The sequence below is a fragment of the Salpingoeca rosetta genome (genome assembly GCF_000188695.1).
Source record: "Salpingoeca rosetta unplaced genomic scaffold supercont1.12, whole genome shotgun sequence".
Lineage (NCBI taxonomy): Eukaryota > Choanoflagellata > Craspedida > Salpingoecidae > Salpingoeca > Salpingoeca rosetta.
The window spans coordinates 224,871-244,709 of NW_004754922.1; the positions used below are offsets into that span (position 1 = coordinate 224,871).

General features: G+C 57.8%; 5 protein-coding genes across 5 annotated transcripts in view; 2 read left to right on the forward strand and 3 right to left on the reverse strand.

The window, feature by feature from the left end:
- The window catches only part of PTSG_05118 (uncharacterized protein), a gene marked incomplete at both ends in the record, with an annotated part of 2,453 nt that extends 1,679 nt beyond the window's left edge, over positions 1–774 (reverse strand). The window contains 2 exons of the mRNA XM_004993644.1: positions 342–449; positions 673–774. Coding sequence (XP_004993701.1) covers positions 342–449; positions 673–774 — 210 coding nt within the window. The remainder of the gene's footprint in view (positions 1–341; positions 450–672) is intronic.
- A 164-nt stretch (positions 775–938) lies between these two features.
- PTSG_05119 (uncharacterized protein) lies at positions 939–2,804 on the forward strand. The gene is made up of 5 exons (XM_004993645.1): positions 939–1,025; positions 1,261–1,306; positions 1,458–1,465; positions 1,593–1,639; positions 1,886–2,804. The coding sequence occupies exons 1-5, from the start codon at positions 963–965 to the stop codon at positions 2,592–2,594; spliced, it is 873 nt and encodes a 290-aa protein (XP_004993702.1). The 5' UTR covers positions 939–962; the 3' UTR covers positions 2,595–2,804.
- Positions 2,805–3,045: 241 nt separating this feature from the next.
- Positions 3,046–5,519, forward strand: PTSG_05120 (GALNT4 protein). Its single transcript, XM_004993646.1, has 3 exons — positions 3,046–4,414; positions 4,703–4,909; positions 5,137–5,519. Exons 1-3 carry the CDS (start codon positions 3,077–3,079, stop codon positions 5,203–5,205), a joined length of 1,614 nt encoding a protein of 537 aa, XP_004993703.1. The 5' UTR covers positions 3,046–3,076; the 3' UTR covers positions 5,206–5,519.
- A 98-nt stretch (positions 5,520–5,617) lies between these two features.
- On the reverse strand, positions 5,618–7,260 carry PTSG_05121 (uncharacterized protein; the record flags this gene model as incomplete). The annotated part of the gene is made up of 3 exons (XM_004993647.1): positions 5,618–5,650; positions 5,854–6,811; positions 7,013–7,260. 3 exons carry the CDS (start codon positions 7,258–7,260, stop codon positions 5,618–5,620), a joined length of 1,239 nt encoding a protein of 412 aa, XP_004993704.1.
- Positions 7,261–7,720: 460 nt separating this feature from the next.
- The window catches only part of PTSG_12262 (uncharacterized protein), a gene marked incomplete at both ends in the record, with an annotated part of 15,639 nt that continues 3,520 nt past the window's right edge, over positions 7,721–19,839 (reverse strand). The window contains 18 exons of the mRNA XM_004993648.1: positions 7,721–7,870; positions 8,108–8,933; positions 9,118–9,203; positions 9,460–9,620; positions 10,099–10,183; positions 10,409–10,560; positions 11,430–11,528; positions 11,719–13,352; positions 13,669–15,043; positions 15,292–16,132; positions 16,327–16,467; positions 16,804–17,256; positions 17,550–17,965; positions 18,205–18,363; positions 18,583–18,741; positions 18,924–18,997; positions 19,208–19,499; positions 19,701–19,774. Coding sequence (XP_004993705.1) covers positions 7,721–7,870; positions 8,108–8,933; positions 9,118–9,203; positions 9,460–9,620; positions 10,099–10,183; positions 10,409–10,560; positions 11,430–11,528; positions 11,719–13,352; positions 13,669–15,043; positions 15,292–16,132; positions 16,327–16,467; positions 16,804–17,256; positions 17,550–17,965; positions 18,205–18,363; positions 18,583–18,741; positions 18,924–18,997; positions 19,208–19,499; positions 19,701–19,774 — 7,177 coding nt within the window. The remainder of the gene's footprint in view (positions 7,871–8,107; positions 8,934–9,117; positions 9,204–9,459; positions 9,621–10,098; positions 10,184–10,408; positions 10,561–11,429; positions 11,529–11,718; positions 13,353–13,668; positions 15,044–15,291; positions 16,133–16,326; positions 16,468–16,803; positions 17,257–17,549; positions 17,966–18,204; positions 18,364–18,582; positions 18,742–18,923; positions 18,998–19,207; positions 19,500–19,700; positions 19,775–19,839) is intronic.

The following is a 19,839-nucleotide window of genomic DNA, read 5'->3' on the forward strand; positions in this document are numbered from 1 at the left end:
CAGAGAGAGAAAGAGACAGAGAGAGAGAGAGACAGAGAGAGAGACAGAGAGACAGAGAGAGACAGAGAGAGAGAAAAGAGAGACAGAGAGAGACAGAGACAGAGAGAGACACAGAGAGAGACACAGAGAGAGACAGAGAGAGAGAGAGAAAGAGAGACAGAGACAGAGACAGAGACAGAGACAGAGAGAGACACACACACAGAGAGAGAGACACACACACACACAGAGAGACACACACAGAGAGAGACACACACACAGAGACAGAGAGAGACAGAGAGAGAGCAAGAGTGTGTGTGCGTGCATCATTAATTCAGCGGCATTTGCCACTGCCGGTGGCTTACCCCCCAGGCGTGACCAAACGTGGTGTTGGTGTCGCGCTCTGCTACGGCGCCAAAGGACTTGCACACGGCGGCCAACTTTGTGGCATACTCCCGCTCCACCTCAGCAACCTGAGCAACGTGTATATGTGCATGTGTGCGCTTGTAAATTGGTGCAGGAACATGGGACTGGGCTGACATGGTGCACCGAGGACGCACGCACACGCTGTCACGCCCACTCACTGTTCAACCATCATGGTCCAGCAGAACACTCACTGCCTGCCTGCTTCGTTGCTCGCTCATGTGTCAACACCACCTGCCGAGTCACACAGCTGCAGCAACACCTTTGACCAACCTTTGCAATGAAGTTCCTGATGTTCTCAGTGGCCTCGTTCCCTTGTGCTGCGTGCTTCTCCACAGCTTGGAACTGATCCCACAGATCCTCTCCCCACGGCATGACAGCTTCGTTGAGGTTGCTGCTTTGTTGTTGTCGTTTGCCTGCTTCTTGCCAGATGGAACGACGACCCCAATTGGCTACAACTTATCCTGTCGCGATGTACGTGTGTTTGAATTTGGCGGGGAAACATCGAAAAATTATCAATGATACCCATAAATCAACGTGCTTCTTATGTTCTGCACAACAACATGTCCTCGGCATCGTTACCGCCAGCGCTGGCCGCCCGCCTTGCCAAGCGAGGCATCATCCAGGTGTGTCTCGTGTCTGTGCATGTGCCTGTGTCCCTGTGTGTGTCTGTGTCTGTGTCTGTGTTAAGTGTGTGTGTCTCTATGTCTGTGTCTGTGTGTGTGTGTGTGTGTGTACCTTTTCACGGGCGTTGCACTGCCTCGTTCGCAACTGAGCCAGTCATGACCCTAACCTTCCATTTCCCACCGTTCCCGAGCTCACCCAATTGCTGTGATGCGCGGACTGTACTCTTCTTCATAGAGTGCGAAAGCGAAGAAGAAAGCAGAGAAACATCGCCAGAAGTTTGGTTCGTCACGTGGCTTCCTTGTTGCCTCTCTGCTTGCCTTTGTGACATCTGTTCTTCCGCTCGCTTCAACGACTCACCTCGATGTGTGCTTGGTTCTTTGCACGGATGTACCGGCGCTGGGTCGGCCACGTGGACACCAATCGCTTCGCAGTCCCATACGTAAGCCAAACGGAGCAACAGGAACCCCGACGTGGCCTTTTGCTTCATACACACCAATGACCAATATTTTGTTGAAGAGCACATCTCACACGTACATGCTGATTCGTCTTGTTTTCCTCGCTTGCAGGAGGATGACCTACCGGACGGATGGCACCCTGTAGTCGAAGTGCGAACGTATGCAAAGACGTTTTACTGCTGCTGCTGCTGCTGCTGCTGCTACTGGTGGTGGTGGTGGTGGTGGTGGTGTTGTGTTCTTGCGACAACATGACGCGACGGCACACACACACACACACACACACACTCACTCTCTCTCTCTCACAATTACATAAACATATGCACACTCACATACTTAACAAACATGCACACTCACATGCGCACTCACACACATACAAACGTCCCCCCACCCCACATGACCTGCAGTGGGGACATCTACTTCTGGCACATGGACACAAATGAGACGCAGTGGGAGCTCCCGACGGAGGAATCAGAGCGCAGGCGGAGAGAAGCGTGGGAACAGCAGCAGTACCAGCCCATGTACGGTCAACAACAGTACATGCAACAGCAACAGCAACAACAGGCAAGTGAGCCGCAGTCAGCGGCTCTCGCGTTTGCGCAGGCGCGGGGAGGAGCCACATCAACGAGCACAGCGCAGGCGTCGTCCGAAGCGCCACTGCCGACACCGCGGCCCGCCTTTGGTATGGGCCTGATGCCCGCAGCGCCGCCCGTCATGCGCCCACCGACACAGCAGCAATACCCACCACAACCCCCACCACAACAACAGCAACAGCAACAGCAACAACAACAACAAGGGTCATTGCTTGGCGCGGCGCCGATGACGGCTGCCGGCCCGCCGCCACCGGGTGGGTGGCAGGGCGGCTATGGTTCCAGCTACGGTCCCGGTTATGGTGCTGGCTATGGTGCGCCGATGCAGATGCCGATGATGCCACCGCCACCGTACCAGCAGCAGCAGCAACAACAGCTACAGCCACCACCGCGACAGGAGCGTGTGCGAATGCAGTATGCGATGCCGGGTGCACGGCCCTCGGCGAAGAGGCAACAGGATGACAGCGACAGCGTAACTGGTGGCGGCGGTGCAGGACATCAAACGAAGAAGCCTGCGTATTCATGACACGAACATCTGTCTGTCTGTATGTGTGTGTGTGTGTCTTGTGTCTGTGTGTCCTTGTGGGTGTGTCTGTGCCTCTGTATGTGTATGTGCCTCTGTAAGTGTGTGTGTGTGTGTGTCAGTGCGTGTGTCTCATCCTTGCAGCACCAATGCCACCTCGCTTCTTGCTTGCTGTTGCTTGTCTGTGAATGAATAAACGAATGAACGAGTGAACTTGCCCGTGAATGAACTGACAACAGCGCTGCGCTTGGGCCACACAAGGCAAGAACACAAAACACGAAGCGACAATGAGACACCACACCACATCACATCACAACACACGACAAGACACGCACACCAACACACCGCAACACCACAAGCCAGCGTGCGTGCAGGTGTGGCCATTTCCGTTGCAGCGCCACGTCCGCAGCAACCGAAAGTTCAATGAAGATATAGGCCAATTTTCTACAACCACTGCTCGTTTGTTCGTTGGTTGGTTGGCTCTCATGTCACTCACATTATCGTCGCACTCTCGAACAAGCCCACCAAGCGACTCACACGCACGACCACACGACCGCACGACCACACGACCACGTACCTGTTTAGTCGCACAACCGCACAGAGAGACACAGGCGCATTCTTTTGCTCCACGCCTACTTATGGCCAAGGGCAAGAAAGGCGCTGCTGGCGTGGGGAAGAAGAGCAACGGTTCCGGTGCAGTTGATCCGCTGGCGAAGAAGAAGGAGCGTGCGCGCAAGCAAAGGCAAAAGGAGCTGTTGAAGAAAGTGGGCATGGGTGTGGCGGCGCTGGCGGCACTGGTCGCCCTGTTTCTGGTCGGAGACGCGCTCGGCGGTGAGCGCCAGATCCCGCTGGAAGGGCTGACCCAAATCTCCATGCCGACGCAGGAGAAATACCAGGCGGTGCTGCGCGACGAGGGCCTGCGCCAGTCCCTCCTCACCAAGAAGAAGTCCAAGCAAGACATCAAGGAGTACAACGAGGGGTACAAGAACAACCAGTTCAACCAGTGGATCAGCGACCGCCTGTCACTCCACCGCCGCGCGTACGACACCAGGCCCGTGGAGTGCCTGCACAAGAAGTACTACCCGCTCTCCGAGCTGCCCACCGTCTCCGTCATCTTGATCTTCTACAACGAGGCGCGGTCCACGCTGCTGCGCACGGTCTGGAGCGTCCTCGACCGCTCGCCCAGGTCCCTCATCAAGGAGATCCTGCTCGTGGACGACCACAGCTCCATGCCCCACCTCGGCTACCCGCTGGACCAGGAGGTTGCCGGCATCCCCAAGACGCGCGTCATCCGCCTGCCGGAGCGCTCCGGGCTCATCCGTGCCAAGGTGTACGGCGCCCAGCAGGCGCGTGGCGACGTGCTCGTGTACCTCGACAGCCACTGCGAGGTGAACGACGGGTGGCTGGAGCCGCTGCTCGACCGCATCCGCCGCAACCGCAAGACGGTGGCCATGCCCATCATCGATGCCATCGACTACGAGACGTGGGAGCACCGCACGGGCCTGCTGGAGCGCGGCATCTTCGACTGGTCGCTCGTCTTCAAGTGGAAGCAGCTCACCGCAGACGACAAGCGCGGGCGCCCCGATGACACGGACCCGTTTGCCAGCCCGGCCATGGCGGGTGGCCTGTTTGCCATGGACCGCAAGTACTTCTTCGAGGTTGGCGCGTACGACATGGGCATGGAAACGTGGGGCGGCGAGAACATTGAGATGTCCATGCGCGTGTGGGCGTGTGGCGGGCGCATCGAGGCCCTGCCGTGCTCCCACGTTGCACACGTCTTCCGTAAGAAGACCCCATACGAGTTCAAGACCAAGGACCCACAGGTACGGCGATGGCAAGCGCGCATGCATGTGTGTGTGTGCATGTGCATGTGTGTGTGTGTGGGGGGGGGAGGGATCGCGCAACGCATTCACTGCTGAAGTTTGAAGCGTGGGCAAGTCGTTTCCTGTCATCAGTGTGTGTGTCTGTGTGTCTGTGTGTCTGTGTGTCTGTGTGTGTCTGTGTGTGTGCATTGCTGTAGCTCACACCATCACACAACAAGCATGCATCACTTTGCCTTACCCCACGTCACCTCATTTCACCACACTACACCCACTTGATGCGCCCATCAGGAAACGATTGCGCGGAACCTGAACCGGGTTGCAGAGGTGTGGATGGACGAGTACAAGGACGTGTACTACGCCGTTACCCACAACCGCAAGTACGGCTATGGCGATGTGTCGCAGCGCAAGCAGTTGCGGCAGCAGCTCGGCTGTAAGTCGTTCAAGTGGTACCTCGACAACGTCTTCTACGACCTCGAGCTCCCATACGATATCCAGGTCTGTGTGTGTGTGTGTGTGTGTGTGTGTGTGTGTGTGTGTGTGTGTGTGTGTGTGTGTGTGTGTGTGAAAGGGGAGGCAGGCTGTTACCCTTTCCCCTGTGTTTATGTTGCTTGCGTAATTTGTGCTTTGCTGTCGGCTGCTTGCCCCTCCTGCCCCAAGCGCACACGGTTCCAACTCACGGTTCCCGCTCGCATGCCCTCGCCTGCGTTGCCGCTGCCGTACAGCTGAAGAACGGGACAAGCTTCCCCACGCTGTCGTGTCCACGCGACACGCGGCCGTGGTGGCAGCGCTGAGAAACGAACGACGGCCCGCAGCACCACAACTACACATGCCCACGCATACGCACACACACACACACACATGCGTGCATGCCTTCACACACTCACACACACACACACACACACACACACATCAATGAATGATCGCCATCACTGCTGCCAGCGCGCGTCTTTTGTGTCCGTCGTTCGTTCACTCGTGCGTGACTATTTGGACCCGCGCGCACAGTCGCACGCCAACACACACACACACACATATGCGCACGCCTGTCCAGTCTGGTTATTCTCGTCTCAGCAGCACCATCCAATACATCAAGCAAACAAGCGAACAACCAGTCATGCCTGTTTGAGACAGAGGGAGAGTGTGTGCGATTGTGTGTCTGTGTGTGTGTGGGGGGGGCGTGTGTGTGTGCGTGTGTGTGCGTGCGTGTTACTCCTGCAGCATGGCCTGGAGTCGCGCCTCCTGTCACAGTGATGAGACAAGAAGAGAAGGGGGTGGAGTGAAAGATCGAAACAAAAGGGGATGAAAGCAAAGCCGGCATGGGCACGCCTAAGTACCCAACACACACACACACACACACACACACACACACACACACACACACACACACACACACACACACACACACACACACACACACACACATACACAGCATATGGACGTACCCGCCTGTCGAGCTCAACCTGTGCCTGCAACCGCGTGAGCTGCACGAGAGAGAGCTCCTTCGTACGGCCGCGCTGCCCCTCACTTACAGGGCGGTGGCGGATATCACGCTCCCGAACAACTACACCCGCAGCGCGCGTGCTGGAGGTCCCATCCACACCATTGTCAGCCTGTGTCTGTCCACCATCAACCGCCACGGTCCTTGCCTTTTCCCCCTGTTGTTGCGTACCGCTGTTGTCACCATGGCTGCCACCACCAACACCAACACCATCACTGCCATCACTGCCATCACGGCCGTCATCGCCACCTTGCATCCGCAGCCCACACATGCGCGAGACGAGCAGCTCCTCCAATGCATCGTCGCTCATCTGCAGCACCTGCTCTGTATCCAGCAGCACGTCCGTGTCGCCGCCCGCGTGAGATCTCCTGTGCTCACTCGCTTCACCCTCCTTGCCAGCTGGTGGTGCCTCGGTTCTGTTTGCCGGTTGCTGTGCGCGCCGTGCAACGCTGGCTTCTTCATCACCAACGCCACCGCTGTTGATGTTGGTGTTGTTGTTGGTGTTGTTGTTGGTGTTGTTGTTGTTGTTGTTGTTGTTGTTGCTGTCGTCGTCGTCGTCATAGTCATCAGAGTCCACATCCTCTTCATCCATGACATGATCCTCCTCCTCATTGTTGTTGGTGTTGCGCTGCCGCTGCCGCCAGGCTGGACCGCTCCTGTTGCTGCTTGCTGTGTTGTTAGTGGTAGTGCGGCGTGGTGCCGTGGACTCCTTGATGGTCACAGCCGCCGATGCCAGGGACGCAAACGACTCGAGCTGACCTGTGGTGTGTGACGCTGGTGGCACATTGCCACCCTGACTCTGTTGGTTGGCCTGCTTGTCCAACTTGGCCAGCTCGGCTCTGTACTTTGCCAGCTTGCGATGCAGCTTCTCTCCCTTGTCAGGCAGCTGCTCAACAGATGGGCTGCATGTGTGTGTGTACATGTGTGCACGTGTGCATGCATGTGTGCATGTATGTGTGCATGCATGTGTGCATGTATGTGTGCATGTGTGGAAGAACCGGATGAGGGAATGAGTTGTGTCCTCACACACACACACACACACAGACACACACACACACACACACACACACACACACACACACACGCACAAGCGCACGACTCACTCTCGAAGCATCTCTGTGAAGAGGGCAATCTTGTCCTTGAGTTGGTGGCGCGTGTGCGGCGTGCATGTGCGACCACACGTGACACGCGGCTGCTGTTGTTGTTGTGTGAAAGGGGATGCCAGAAAGGGGGAGGCGACCTTCATGCGCGTGGACCCGCGAGCAGGGCGCTGGTAGTGCTGCAGGAACGAAAGGTCCCGTGCCTCCCTCTCCGCCCGCGCACCACCGCGCAACAGCCAATCAAACTGCATCTTGGCTGACTTGTTGCTTCTTTGCTTCTTCTTGGTTTTTGTGTGTGCACGGAAATGCAACGACCGAGCACGCACACTGCTTGCTTGCTTGCTTCTTGCTTGTTGTTTTGTTTTGTGGACACATCATGTCACATCATCACACCACCACATGCGTGGCATCATACCCTTCCCCTTACTCCCCCCCCTCACCTCCGAATCAAACCGCATAAAGCAGCCAACAAGCAGTCAACGGTGTAATGTAATGTCTCATAACACAGCACAGCACTCCTCTTCCTTCCTTCCATCTCCCTACCATGGCACACCTCCTTCCACGAACACGTAGCAAGCATGCATGGACAGCACGCGGGTCAGCCAGCACTTTTCGTCGCAGATAACACAAGAACAGCAAAGACGCAAGGGAAAAGCACACCAAGCAGTACCTCCCCACACACACACTCTCTCTCTCACTCATCATCTCCTTCTACAAGTGTGAGTCGAGCTCAGCAGTTGAGTTGCGCCGTGTTGAGGACCGACTGTTGCGTCTGCGGCCGAGGAAGCTGGCCCGCCGCCCAGACGACGATGTGGACGCACTGCGCGACCGCAGCGGCGGTGTTGATGGTGCCTCGACAACCTGCACGTCCGGGGTGGCGGACAGCACGGTGGTGAGGAACAACACGAAGGGGAGGGCACTGGGGGGGGGGGTGGGACGCAACCAAAGTGACAGTCAACGCCATCACATACACACACGCACGCACGCACGCACGCACGCACGCACACACACACACACACACACACAGACACACGCACAAACAGACTCACAAACACACGCACACACACATCCACACACATGTGGCACGTGTCATGTCACCTCTGCGTTTGGATCGTCGAGGGCGAACGATCGCGTGTCCCGGGCCGATGACTCTGCCTGGAACCGCGGGTACTCCCCGTCACCATACTCATACTGCGGCGTCACCCCATACCGCGCCAACACATCATCCGTGCTCTGAGCACCTTGCTGCTGCTGCTGCTGTTGTTGTTGCGGCTGTTCCTGTTCCTGTTGCGGCTGTGGCTCGTGGTGTGGCGTTGATGATGCCGGTCGCACCAGCACAGGTGCAGGCAGGTCGTTCTCTGAGAACTGTACGTCCACATCACTCGGAGAAACAGCAGCAGGATGCGGCTGCTGCTGTTGCTGCTGCTGTTGTTGTTGTTGTTGTTGTTGTTGTGCCGCTGCAGCCGCTGCCGACAGGTAGTCGTCATCATCGTCATCATCGTCATCATCCTCATCATCGTTGGCGTTGGCGGTGTCAACAGGAGGGGTGGACGCTGGTGGTGGTGCAAACGCAACAATGGGGCGGCTGGGTGCAAACCCCTCTTCCATGCTCGCTGCCTGTTGCTGCTGCTGCTGCAATGGCTCTTGCTCTTGCTCTTGCTCTTTCTGCTGCTGTGCCGGCGCAGGTGCTGTGGTTACCGCCGCTGCCGTTGTGGTCGGCGTTGCTGTTGCGGTGCTGGAGGGCGGCGGCGTGGACGTCTGTTCCATCACAATCGGCTCACCATACATGCCAAGCGTTGCGTTGGTTGGCGAGAGCGGTGTTGCTTGCGCGGCGTCATCACCACGGAACGTTGCGTTTGCCACCCACGCCGGGTTTGGTCCCAGATATGTCGACTGGATGCCGGCAAGTGAGTCCGTTTCGCCCCTGCCGTAACAAGGAACAACAACAGCAGCAACAATGGGTGTCGGTGCCATGAGCCAACTGAGGGTGTTGTCTTGTGTGTGTGTGTGTGTGTGTGTGTGTGTGTGTGTGTGTGTGTGTGTGTGTGTGTGTGTGTGTGTGTGTGTGTGTGTGTGTGTGTGTGTGTGTGTGTGTTGCTTGTGCCCACCATGGGTCTGGCTTTCTCGCCGGGCTCGCTGGGTAAGAGGGCGTTCCTTCCAAATCCTGGAGTGGTTGCACTGCGTGTGACTCAGTCTGTGGTGTGCAAATGTGCCAGCACGCATGATGAGAAGGTGCAACAAACGTATGCGCAGTCAACAAGGAAATATACCACGCACACGCCTACCCACATGCGCCGGGGGGCCGCGTACACGCACTCACTCACACACACGCTTACACGCACTCACTCACACGTTTACACACACACACACACACGCACACGCACACACGCACACGCACACACGCACACACGCACACACACACACACACAAAAGCACGTCCGCTGGCTCACCCTCTCGTGTCTGCGATAGGCGATGACAATGAGGACGAGGATGAGGAGGGCAGCGAGAGCGACAATGGTGTAAATCCACACGTCACTGATGCTGGCAGTGCTGCTTGATCCCTCCACAACCGTCGGCGGTGAAGGCGTTGTCACACGCCGCGCCGCGCACACTGCCAAGCACGCACAAGTGTACAGTGTGTCAGGCGGGAGCGACACGGCAAGAGGGGTTAGTGCGGTTCAAGAAAGGGAAGAAGACACATGTGTGAGAGCACACACGCACAAACACGCACGCATACATGCATGGAAATGACACCATCAAAGACAAGGAATCAAGAAGCACCCACACAACAATAGTGTCACAACGCTTGTCACCGTGCACATGCACCCATACATACATCGATCGGTGGTGGTTGTGGGCGGAATGACTTCCGTCTGCGTGGAATTGCACACCGTCAAAGGTTTGCACTCTGTTGGGCGGGGGTGGCGCAATCGCACACAAAATCAACAACAACAGCAACAGCAGCGGCAGCAACAGCAGCAGCAGCGGCGTCACATGTGAGGCAGAAGTAGAAAAGGGCAACGCATGTATAAGGCATGATGTAGCCGGAGTAAGTAACACGTTGCACACGTTGTGCACACTGCATGTACCTCTGTCCGTTGTGGCGGTGAGCGATACAGACACGTAATCCACCCACGGATCAGCACACACCGGCCGCACCCACGACATGAGATCCTAGAGCGATGTGTGTGTGTGTGTGTGTGAAGGTGCGTGTGTGAAGGTGTGTGAAGGTGTGTGAAGATGTGTGTGTGTGTGAAAGTGTGCGAAGGTGTGTGAAGATGTGTGTGTGTGTGAAGGTGTGTGAAGGTGGCGTCAGCAGGATGAAGCAAACAAGCAGGCAACACACATTCCCGTGTCCCTGAACACACAACAAACCCTCCGTGTCACAGGAAGACGTACAGATTGGCAGGTGATGGAGCTGAGGCCTAGCTGGCGGCAGGACGAGCAGTGTGGCCGCGCATTGTACTCTGTGTCGTCAAACACAGTCTCACTACCGCACACATTGGCCTGAATCAGCGCTGACATGCACGCAGCGGTCAAATCGCGCCCGTCTGTCGCACATGCGCAAAAGATACACGAGTTGAGGAGACAAGATGTATGTGGTTGTGGCAGGTTGGAAGGAAGAAAGGCATGAGGTGGAAAAGAGAATGCGGGCGAGGAGTAACGCGTGCGAACGGCTGTTGTGATAAGATGAGCAGCAGTTCAACAAACACACACACACACAACACAACACAACACAACACAACACAACACAACACAACACAACACAACACAACACAACAGGTAACACACAAACACTCGCCCACAACCACAGCACAACAGATAACACACAAACAAACAAACACAACACAACATCCGCACCTGGAAGAGAAGACCTGCAGGTTGAGCACAAATCTGTCACGACTTGTGGCCGCTCAGTGCGGCATTGCGTCGCGTTTGCACACACCCTGTGGTGAAAGGAAAAACACGCACGTGCGCCAAACAAAACAAGAGGTTTTCAGTTGAGTCTTTCAGCGCAAGCGATTGCCTGACGCAACAGGCACATTGGCACGCGCATATCCGTGCACCTGCACCTCGCATACGCGCATGTGCATTCACTCACTCACTGGACACAGACAACCGTGGTCATACTCACACACCTGTCTGTGGAGAGCGTGCCCGGCAAGAGCTCATACTGCTCTTGACCGCAAACGCGGAAGTCATCACACACTGCAGCAGCAGGAACAATCCATCAACAAGCAAGGTGGGCACACGGAGTCAGGCAGCGCACCGGTGAAGCGGTAAGTACGACAGCTGTGGCACCACATACACACACACGTGCACAAACACACACACGTACATAAACACACACACCAACCTACAAACGCTGCGCACACACACACACAGACACAAACACACACAGATCATATGCACGACACACCTCTGTTGTTGGTGGGCCCTGGTGGAACAACTTCAAACTGGTCGCGCTGGCATGATGAAATGTCATCGCACATGCGATCCGAAGTGGCCGTGGGCGCGGCTGCACATGCAAACAGAACAGTTGTTGAGAGCAGAGCGAAGACATAAAAAGCAGAATTGAAAACGACATGTACGCACACACACACACACACACAAAACCCTCACACACATTCACACCCGCACATTCACACACACACACACACACATCTCCACACACCCCCCCCCCCAAAGACACACAACACGCCACACACCTTGCTGGTATTGGCCAACTTCGCAGGTTGGGGTGATGGTGTCGCACTCGCGATTGGTGGTGAGCGTTGGAGCCACTGTCTCGTACTCGCCACTCGTGCACACGCGAAGCTCATCGCACGTGTTGTCGCTGGTGGCGGTGGCGGGGACCTTGATGTACTCATCAACACCACACGGCGTCACGTCGCCACAATCCGTGTTGGACGTGGGCGTGGCCGGTGCACGCACGTATTGACCAGCACCACATTCCGTGATGAGGTCGCACTGACGATCGCTCGTTGCCGTTGGCGCCACCTTCTCGTACTCGTCCGAGGTACACTGCTCAAGCTCCGTGCACTCCCTGTTGGACGTGCGCGTCTTGGGCACGCTCTCGTACTCGAGCGCACTGCACACGCGCAGCAGCTGGCACTCGCGGTCGCTGGTGGCCGTGCCCTCGACAACAACATAGTAGTCGTCCAAGTTGCATGGCTGATAGTCGTCGCACAGCCGGTTTGTCGTCGGTGTCGGCGGCAGCAGCTGATACTGCGTCTCCGGGTCGCACACTGCCAGCTCCGCGCACGCTGTGTTGGATGTCAGCGTGCACGCCGCAGTTTGGTACTGCAGAATAGTGCACTGTTTGCACGGCAGACACAGCCGGTCATCAAACGCAGTGCACGGCGTGTCTTCGTACGTCTCCCCTTCGGTGCACGGTGTGCAGTCCTCACACAGCGTGTCTGTCAGCAGCGTACACGCTGCGCTCTCAAACTGGTCGTCCCGGCATGTGGAGCAGCCGGCACACACCGTGTTGTGCGTCGCGTTGCATGGCGTCTCGATGCGCTCCGGGCACGGCGAGCACTGTGCGCACACGCGGTTTGACGTGGGCGTGGCGGGGACGTCGATGAACTGGCCAGAGTCGCACGGCTCAATCGGCAGACACTCCCTGTTTGTGGTTGCGGTCGGTGGCACTTCCTCGTACTCTGCGCCATCGGTGCACACGCGCAGCGGCAAGCACAGCCGGTCGGAGGTTGGCGTTGGTACCACGTCCTCATATTGGGTGCCTGGGTCGCACACGTCCAGCGCCACGCACACGCGGTCGGTTGTTGGTGTTGGCGCCTGCGTCTCGTACTGTGCGGCCGTGCACACCGCGGTGGTGTTGCACAGGCGGTTGCTTGTGGCCGTTGGCGCGCGCGCTTCAAACTCCGCTGGCGTACACACGTCGAGCGGCGCGCATGTGCGATCAGAGGTCGCTGTCGGCGCCCGCGTCTCATACTGGACGCTGAAATCGCACGTGGCAATGAGCTGGCACTCGCGGTTTGTGCTCGGCGTCGGCGCAACCGCCTCAAACGATGTGGCGTTGCACGTGGTGAGCTCGTCGCACTCCGTGTTGCTCAGGACGGTGCACGGCTGCTTGATAAACTCCACGTCCAGGTCGCACGTCTTGCACGCAGAGCAGTTGCGGTTGCTGGTTGGCGTGGGTGGAACCGACTCATATGACACGCGCTCCTGGCATGTGGTGAGGGTATCGCACCAGCGATCGCTCGTTGTGGTTGCAGCCACAACCTCATATTCATCGTCCATGCACACACGCAGCAGATTGCACTCGCGGTCGGAAGTTGCTGTCGGCGCCCGCGTCTCGTACTCGTCATCCGCACACACCCTGATGTTGTGAAGTTGAACAGAGGAAGAAGGGGAGGAGGTAGGGGGATTGTGGAAATGGGGGAGAATGAAAGGGGGTGAGCGATGCTGTCAACGTGAACTGACTTCGCAGGCAAGTCATGCATGAAGGCAACATTTGCATCCGTCATACACATAAATGCGCATGTGTGCGCCTGTACGTGCACATATGTGCACCAGCACCAAAACACACACACACGCGCGCGCGCGCGCGCGTGCGCGCGCACACAAGAGGAGCCACGTCAATCAAGTCCACCAACTCCCAAACTCCCAACTCCCGCAACTGCCAGCACCATCACCTGAGGCTTTCGCAGATTCGGTTTGACGTGGCTGTTGGCGGCTGCGCCTCGTATTGGGTGGCGTTGCACACGGTGACAGCGCGGCACATGCGATCAGAGGTGGCGGTGGGCATTGCCGCCTCGTACTGCAGATATGGACTGTCGAGCAGCGCCAGCAACGGCGACACCGTCGTCGTTGTCGTGGCGGCGGCAGCGGTGGTGCTGGTGGTGCTGGTGAGCTGCGGCTGGGTCGTGGTGATTTCAACAGGGAATGGGGTCATGCTTGTCGTGGTTGTTGATGGCAGCGTGCTTCTGCGTGTGCTCGCTGTGCTGCTGCCAGCTGTGAAGGGCTGGCCATCGCCGCTGCCAGGAGTGGTGGACGCGGTTGTGGTTGTCGTCACGATAATGGTCGTCGTCGTCGTCGTGGTGGAGGTGGTGGTGGAGGTTGTGGTGGTGGTTGTGGTTGTTGTGGTTGTGGATGTTGTCGTGTCGAAAAAGCCCATGCGATCTGCAAGCACGTCTGTGGTGTTGCAGACGGAGATTGGGGCACACGCCTTGAGGCCAAATCCAATGTCAAGCACAACCTCGTACTCCGTGTCTGGATCGCAGACAATATCCGTGACAGTGACGCCTTCAAACAGCGGGTTGCGCAAGAGCTCAGCCAGCACGGCGTCGTAGTTCTGCAGGCTCTCAAACACCAGCTGCGCGGCGGAGACGGGCACCGCGACGGTGAAGTGGATGACGGCACTGCCGGCAGTGATGGAGAGAATGGCAATGTCTTCGCGTGTCGTGTCGAGGTGCGGACTGCTGCGCCCGGCAACCGCGGCAACGGCGGCCTTGAAGCCGTCAACCAGCGCCGTGTTGTTGTCAAAGTCCTGTGGGGTGAGGCCCGTGATGCGCAGCTGTGACTGCACGACCCCCTCCAGGTCGCACACGCGGTTGGACGTCGGTGTTGGCGGCAAAAGCTCGCGCTCGTCCTCAGCGCACTGCTTGATGGGCGCGCACTGCGCATCGGAGGTGTTGGTTGGCGGCGTGCTCTGGTACAAGCCGTCCTCATTTGGACAGGGCGTGATGGGATCGCAGACGGCGTTGGAGGTTGGGGTCGCCGGTTGCAAGAGGTACTCTGTGTCGTAGTCGCACTGTGTGATGTTGCGGCACACGCGGTCTTCAACGTAGTACCGTGTGCCCGCAACTGGGGCGCTCTCCTCGTACTGGTCCCCCGCGCACGTGCTCAGCTCGTCGCACTCGCGGTCCGTGGTGGCGGTGTGACGCACGGAAACAAACTCGCTTGGTGTGCACGCTGTCAGGTTTGCGCACACGGCGTTTGATGTTGCAGTCGCGGGGATTGACTCGTACTGCTCCACCAGCACGCTGCAGTTGGTCACGCGCAGGCACACTGTGGCCAAGGAAAACGAAGCCAGGGTGGCAGAGATTAGTTTGGGAGGAGGAGGGGGGCCGTGAGGGGCGTTAGGGGCGTCAGCGGGTGCGGGTGGGTGTGAGTGGGGTGGGCACCGTGCTCAACACACACATACACACAAATAACACGCACACAAGAGACGTACACACACACAAATAACACGCACAAGAGACATACACACACACACACACACACACCAATGTACAACAGTGTCACCTGCATCGCACCTCTGTTTGTGGTAAACGTTGGAGGCAACTCCTCGTATTCGTCTGAGCGGCAAGATGAGATGGGCAGACATTGTGCATTAGACGATGGCCCTGGTGGCGCAATCTCGTACGTCTCGCCAGGCAAACCCTCCTTGAACGTGCACGGGGTGATGGCAGAGCAGTTTGCGTCGCTGGTCGCTGTTGGCGGCGTGGACACGTACTCGTCTGCATCGCACGTGGTGATGGCCATGCAGCGGCGGTTGGATGTTGCTGTTGGCGCGCGCGTCTCGTACTCGTTCTCTGCGCACACGGTGAGGTTGAGGCACAGGCGGTCCCGCATGGGCAGCAGCTCCAGCCGCTCATACTGGGTGTCGGTGCACTCTGTTGCGCGCTTGCACACGGCGTCTGTTGTTGCCGTTGCCGGGGCCACCTCGTACTCCGTCCCAATCACAGAGCACGTGTCGCGTGTCGGGTACAGGCTGCAGGGCGTGAGCTCGCCCTTCTCCTTGCATACACTTGCGCGTGCGTCGTACTCGCAAAAGGAGAGCGGGCACGCGTCTGCACCAAGCATGGTAAAGGCCGAGCACGGTGGCGTGCCATCAGCAGGGTAGCACACGCTCGCTGTTGTGTCGAACGCACAGCGCGCTTGTGTCTGGCACAGGTCTGCGGTGAAGTAGCGGCTGCACGGCACCTGCTCGCCCTCGTTGCGGCAGTAGCCAACGCTTGGCTCGTACACGCACCCCGCAGCCACGCAGTCGCTCGCCTTCTCAAAGTCATTGCACGCGCGCACGCGGCAAGTCAGCGTGTCGGTGTCCCACACGCACGCGCCTTTGCAGAAGGGCATGGTCAGCAACGAGCAGTCCTGCACATCAGACGCATTTGGTTGTGTGTGTGTGTGTGTGTGTGTTGGGGTGAGGAGAGGAGAGGAGAATTGATTGCTGATCGCTGCTGGTTACACGCACACGTACATGCACATACACGTGCATAAACACACGCACGCATGCCCAAACAGTGCACTATGCAGGCCAGCGTGCGGTCACGTGCCTGTGAGCCGACGGGGATGGGCTCCTGACCGCTGCCGTCATCTGGCTTTGTGGTGCACGGCAGGATCGGGTCTGAGGGATCAAAGTCGCATCGGTCCAGCGGACAATCGTCTGCAGTCCAAAACGCCTCGCACGGCGTGACTGAGCCAGCCAGCTGGTAACCAAGACGTGATTGGTTGAAGAGAGGGTGTTGGGAGATTGGAGAGAGGTCAACATGTGAGAATTGTTGTTGTTTTGTTTTGTTGTTTGTGTCGGGGGGGGGGGAACAAGGTGAACGTGTGTCGGCGTGTGTCAGCGTGTGACTGGGATGCTTGGATGAGGCATATACAAACGCATGCACATGTGCACACGCACACACGCACACACGAACAAACGCACACGTATGTGCACACACGCACACACACACACACACGCATACGAAGGCACGCACACGCACACACGCACGCACACACGCACGCACACACATATATAGCGCACAGATTGTACACACCTTGCAGTACTGGGCGGTGTTGTCAAACTCGCAACGTGCAGTGCAATTGGAGATTGGAGCACACACAGTGTCGCGAATGGAGGAGCAGGACAGGCGCTCATATTCCGCACGTGAATTGCATGCTGTGCAGTTGCGACACACGCGATCGGTGGTTGGCGTGGGCCTGGCCACAACAAACTGCTCATCCCTGCACGCTGTGAGCGAGCGGCACTCGGCATCACTCGTAGCGGTTGCACGCACAGTCCTGTACTCGTCTTGCTCGCACGTGGTGATGGCCTTGCACTCGCGGTTGGTGGTGGCAGTCGGGGCACGCGTCTCGTACTCGTCCGGCCGGCACGTGGTCAGAGGGGAGCACTCTGTGTTGGACAAGGGCGTGCACGCGGCCACCTGATACTCGTCAGCACCGCACTCGGCGCATTCGACACACGTCGTATCTTGGTCGCCATAGCACAGCTGATGTTGTTGGAATGGGAACAGAGAACGTGGGGGTAGAGAACGTTGCGCAACGCGTTGGGTGAAGCAGGTGAGGTGGAATGTGAGGAATGTGAGGAAAGTGGGGTGGAACAGAGGGACAGGAGGAGGGCCAAACGAAGACAGTGTCCGTGTGTGTACTCGATACTGTAAACGAACATGCACACGCACACACACACGCACAGGCACAGGCACACGCACATGCACACACACAAGCACACGCACACGCACACGCACACGCACACGCACACGCATACACACGAAGCAAGCCGCACCTGCGCTTGGTAGGTTTCGCCGGCGACGCACTGTTGACACGGGACACAGAGGGTGTCGGTGGCAACTTGGCAGGGCCGCAGCATGTACTCTTCGCCAGGCACGCACGCGGTGCAGTTGGCGCAGACCGTGTCTGAGGTGATGGTGCACACCTCATCAACGTGCGAGTCATCGGGGCAGGTGGAGCAGCGGCGACACACGCGGTCGGATGTGGGCGTTGGCGCAATGGCCTCTGTTGAGATGCCGCTTCGGCAGGTAGTCAGCTGCTTGCACTGCCTGTCTGACGTTGCTGTTGGTGGCGCCGTCTGCCATTGTGTTTGCGTGCAGTTGCGAATGCGCTGGCACAGGCGGTCGCTCGTTGCAGTCGGCGGTAGCGCTTCAAACTCGTCCGCTTCGCAGTCTCGGATCTCCTCGCACTCTGCCGTGGTGATGCAGAAACAAAGGTGAGAGGTGTGGGACCAAGTGGCAAGAGGGATGGAAGGGGTGGGAGACGAATGGCGTAGGGGTGGGGGGGGGGGCGAGTGGGTCAGAGGAGATGGGCGGGTCAGACTGAACACACAAGCACACACTCTCTCACTCACATACATACAAACACACGCACAAGCACACACACGCACAAGCACACATAAACACACACACACGCACACGTGCGCGCACCTCGGTTCGAAGTTGGTGTTGGCGGGAGGACTTCAAACTGGGTGTCGAGGAGCGGCTCGGCAGTGGCGTTGGCGCCAATGGGAACGCAGAAGCGCGCAGGGGACAGGTCCGGGGGTGACGCGGTGTACCCCTCAGGGCACGACGAGAGGCAGATGCCGTCTATTGGGGAAGGCAAATTGTGTGTGTGTGTATGTGTGTGTGTGTGTGTGTGTGTGTTGTGTGTTGTGTGTGTGAATGTGGAGGTGAGCGGGGGACGAAGCACACACAGGAGAGCTGGAGGGGAAAAGGCAAGCTGATTCAGGTACGGCATCAAAGGGCAACACCAAAGCGCAGCAGGACATTCGCAGGGGAAGCGCCGGCATTGCATCAGAAACGCACCGAACACAACGTTGTCTTCGTTGCACTGCACACACACGCGCTCCGCCAAATCGATACGACAGGCGGTGCAGCGGGAAATACCGCACGAGCACGAGCCGCCCGTGCCGTCGATTTGAAAATCGCGGCACACAACAGCGCACGTGTCCACGGCGTTGCACACTGCAACAAGGGGAAAGGGGGAAGAAGATGAGGAAGAGGAGGAGGAAGCAGGAATGAGAAACAAGGATGAGTAAGCGTAAGTGGAAAGTGCAATTGGTGTATGATTGTGTGAGTGATGGCATGAAGCTTGCGCATGTAACCGTAGGTGGTGATGAAAGAACGTTCAGAACGGCACTACCCACCAGTGTCACTCGTTGCCGTGGCTGGTCGCAGGATGTACTGGTTCTCGCGGCACGATGAGATTTGCGCACACACCCTGTGAAAATGAAAATGAGAGAACAGTGATCCGAGGGGATGAGAATTGAGGGACATGCATGGGAAGTAGTGGTTAGTCCTCAAAAACGAACGACGGAATCCCCCACTTGGAGCACCAAAGACAAAGCACCAAGTGCATGACTACACTGTACGGACAGGGCACCAACACGCACAGGCTACTCACAATGCAGCCCCAAGCAATGCAACGCACCTGTCACTGGTGAAGGTGCCTGGGTAGAGCTCAAATTCCGTGTCCTCGCACGGGGTGACAGGGGTGCAGGTGCGGTCTGTCGTTTGTGTCGGCGGCACTGTCTCGTAGTTGACGTTGGGAACGCACTCTTCCAGAGCTGTGCACTCGCGGTTGCTGGTAGGTGTGAGCGCCTTTGTCTCGTACTCATCAGACCGGCACACGGCGCCGCCGCGACAAACACGATCTGAGGTGGCGGTTGGCGCTTCCAACTCAAACTCAAAGCCAGCGACACACTCCTTGATCGTCTTGCACACTGCCATGTGGGGTGGGATGGAACGTGTCGGGCGGAACGTATGAGAAGGAGAAGTGGGGGGGGGGGGGTGACGATGAGGGCAGGTTGGAGCGGTGACAGCGGTGACAGGTTGGAGCGGCGAGCATGGAGGGCGGATCAGTGCGTATCATCACGGTTATTGGGGACAAGTGGACTGCTTGGGAGCATGTTGCAGGGCAGTACCTCTGTTTGATGTGTCAGTTGGTGCTGCCACTTGATACTCGTCGCTCTCGCACGAGGAAATGGCAGAGCAGGACCTGTGTGTGTGTGTGTGTGTGTGTGTGTGTGTGTGTGTGTGTGTGTGTGTGTGTGTGTGTGTGTG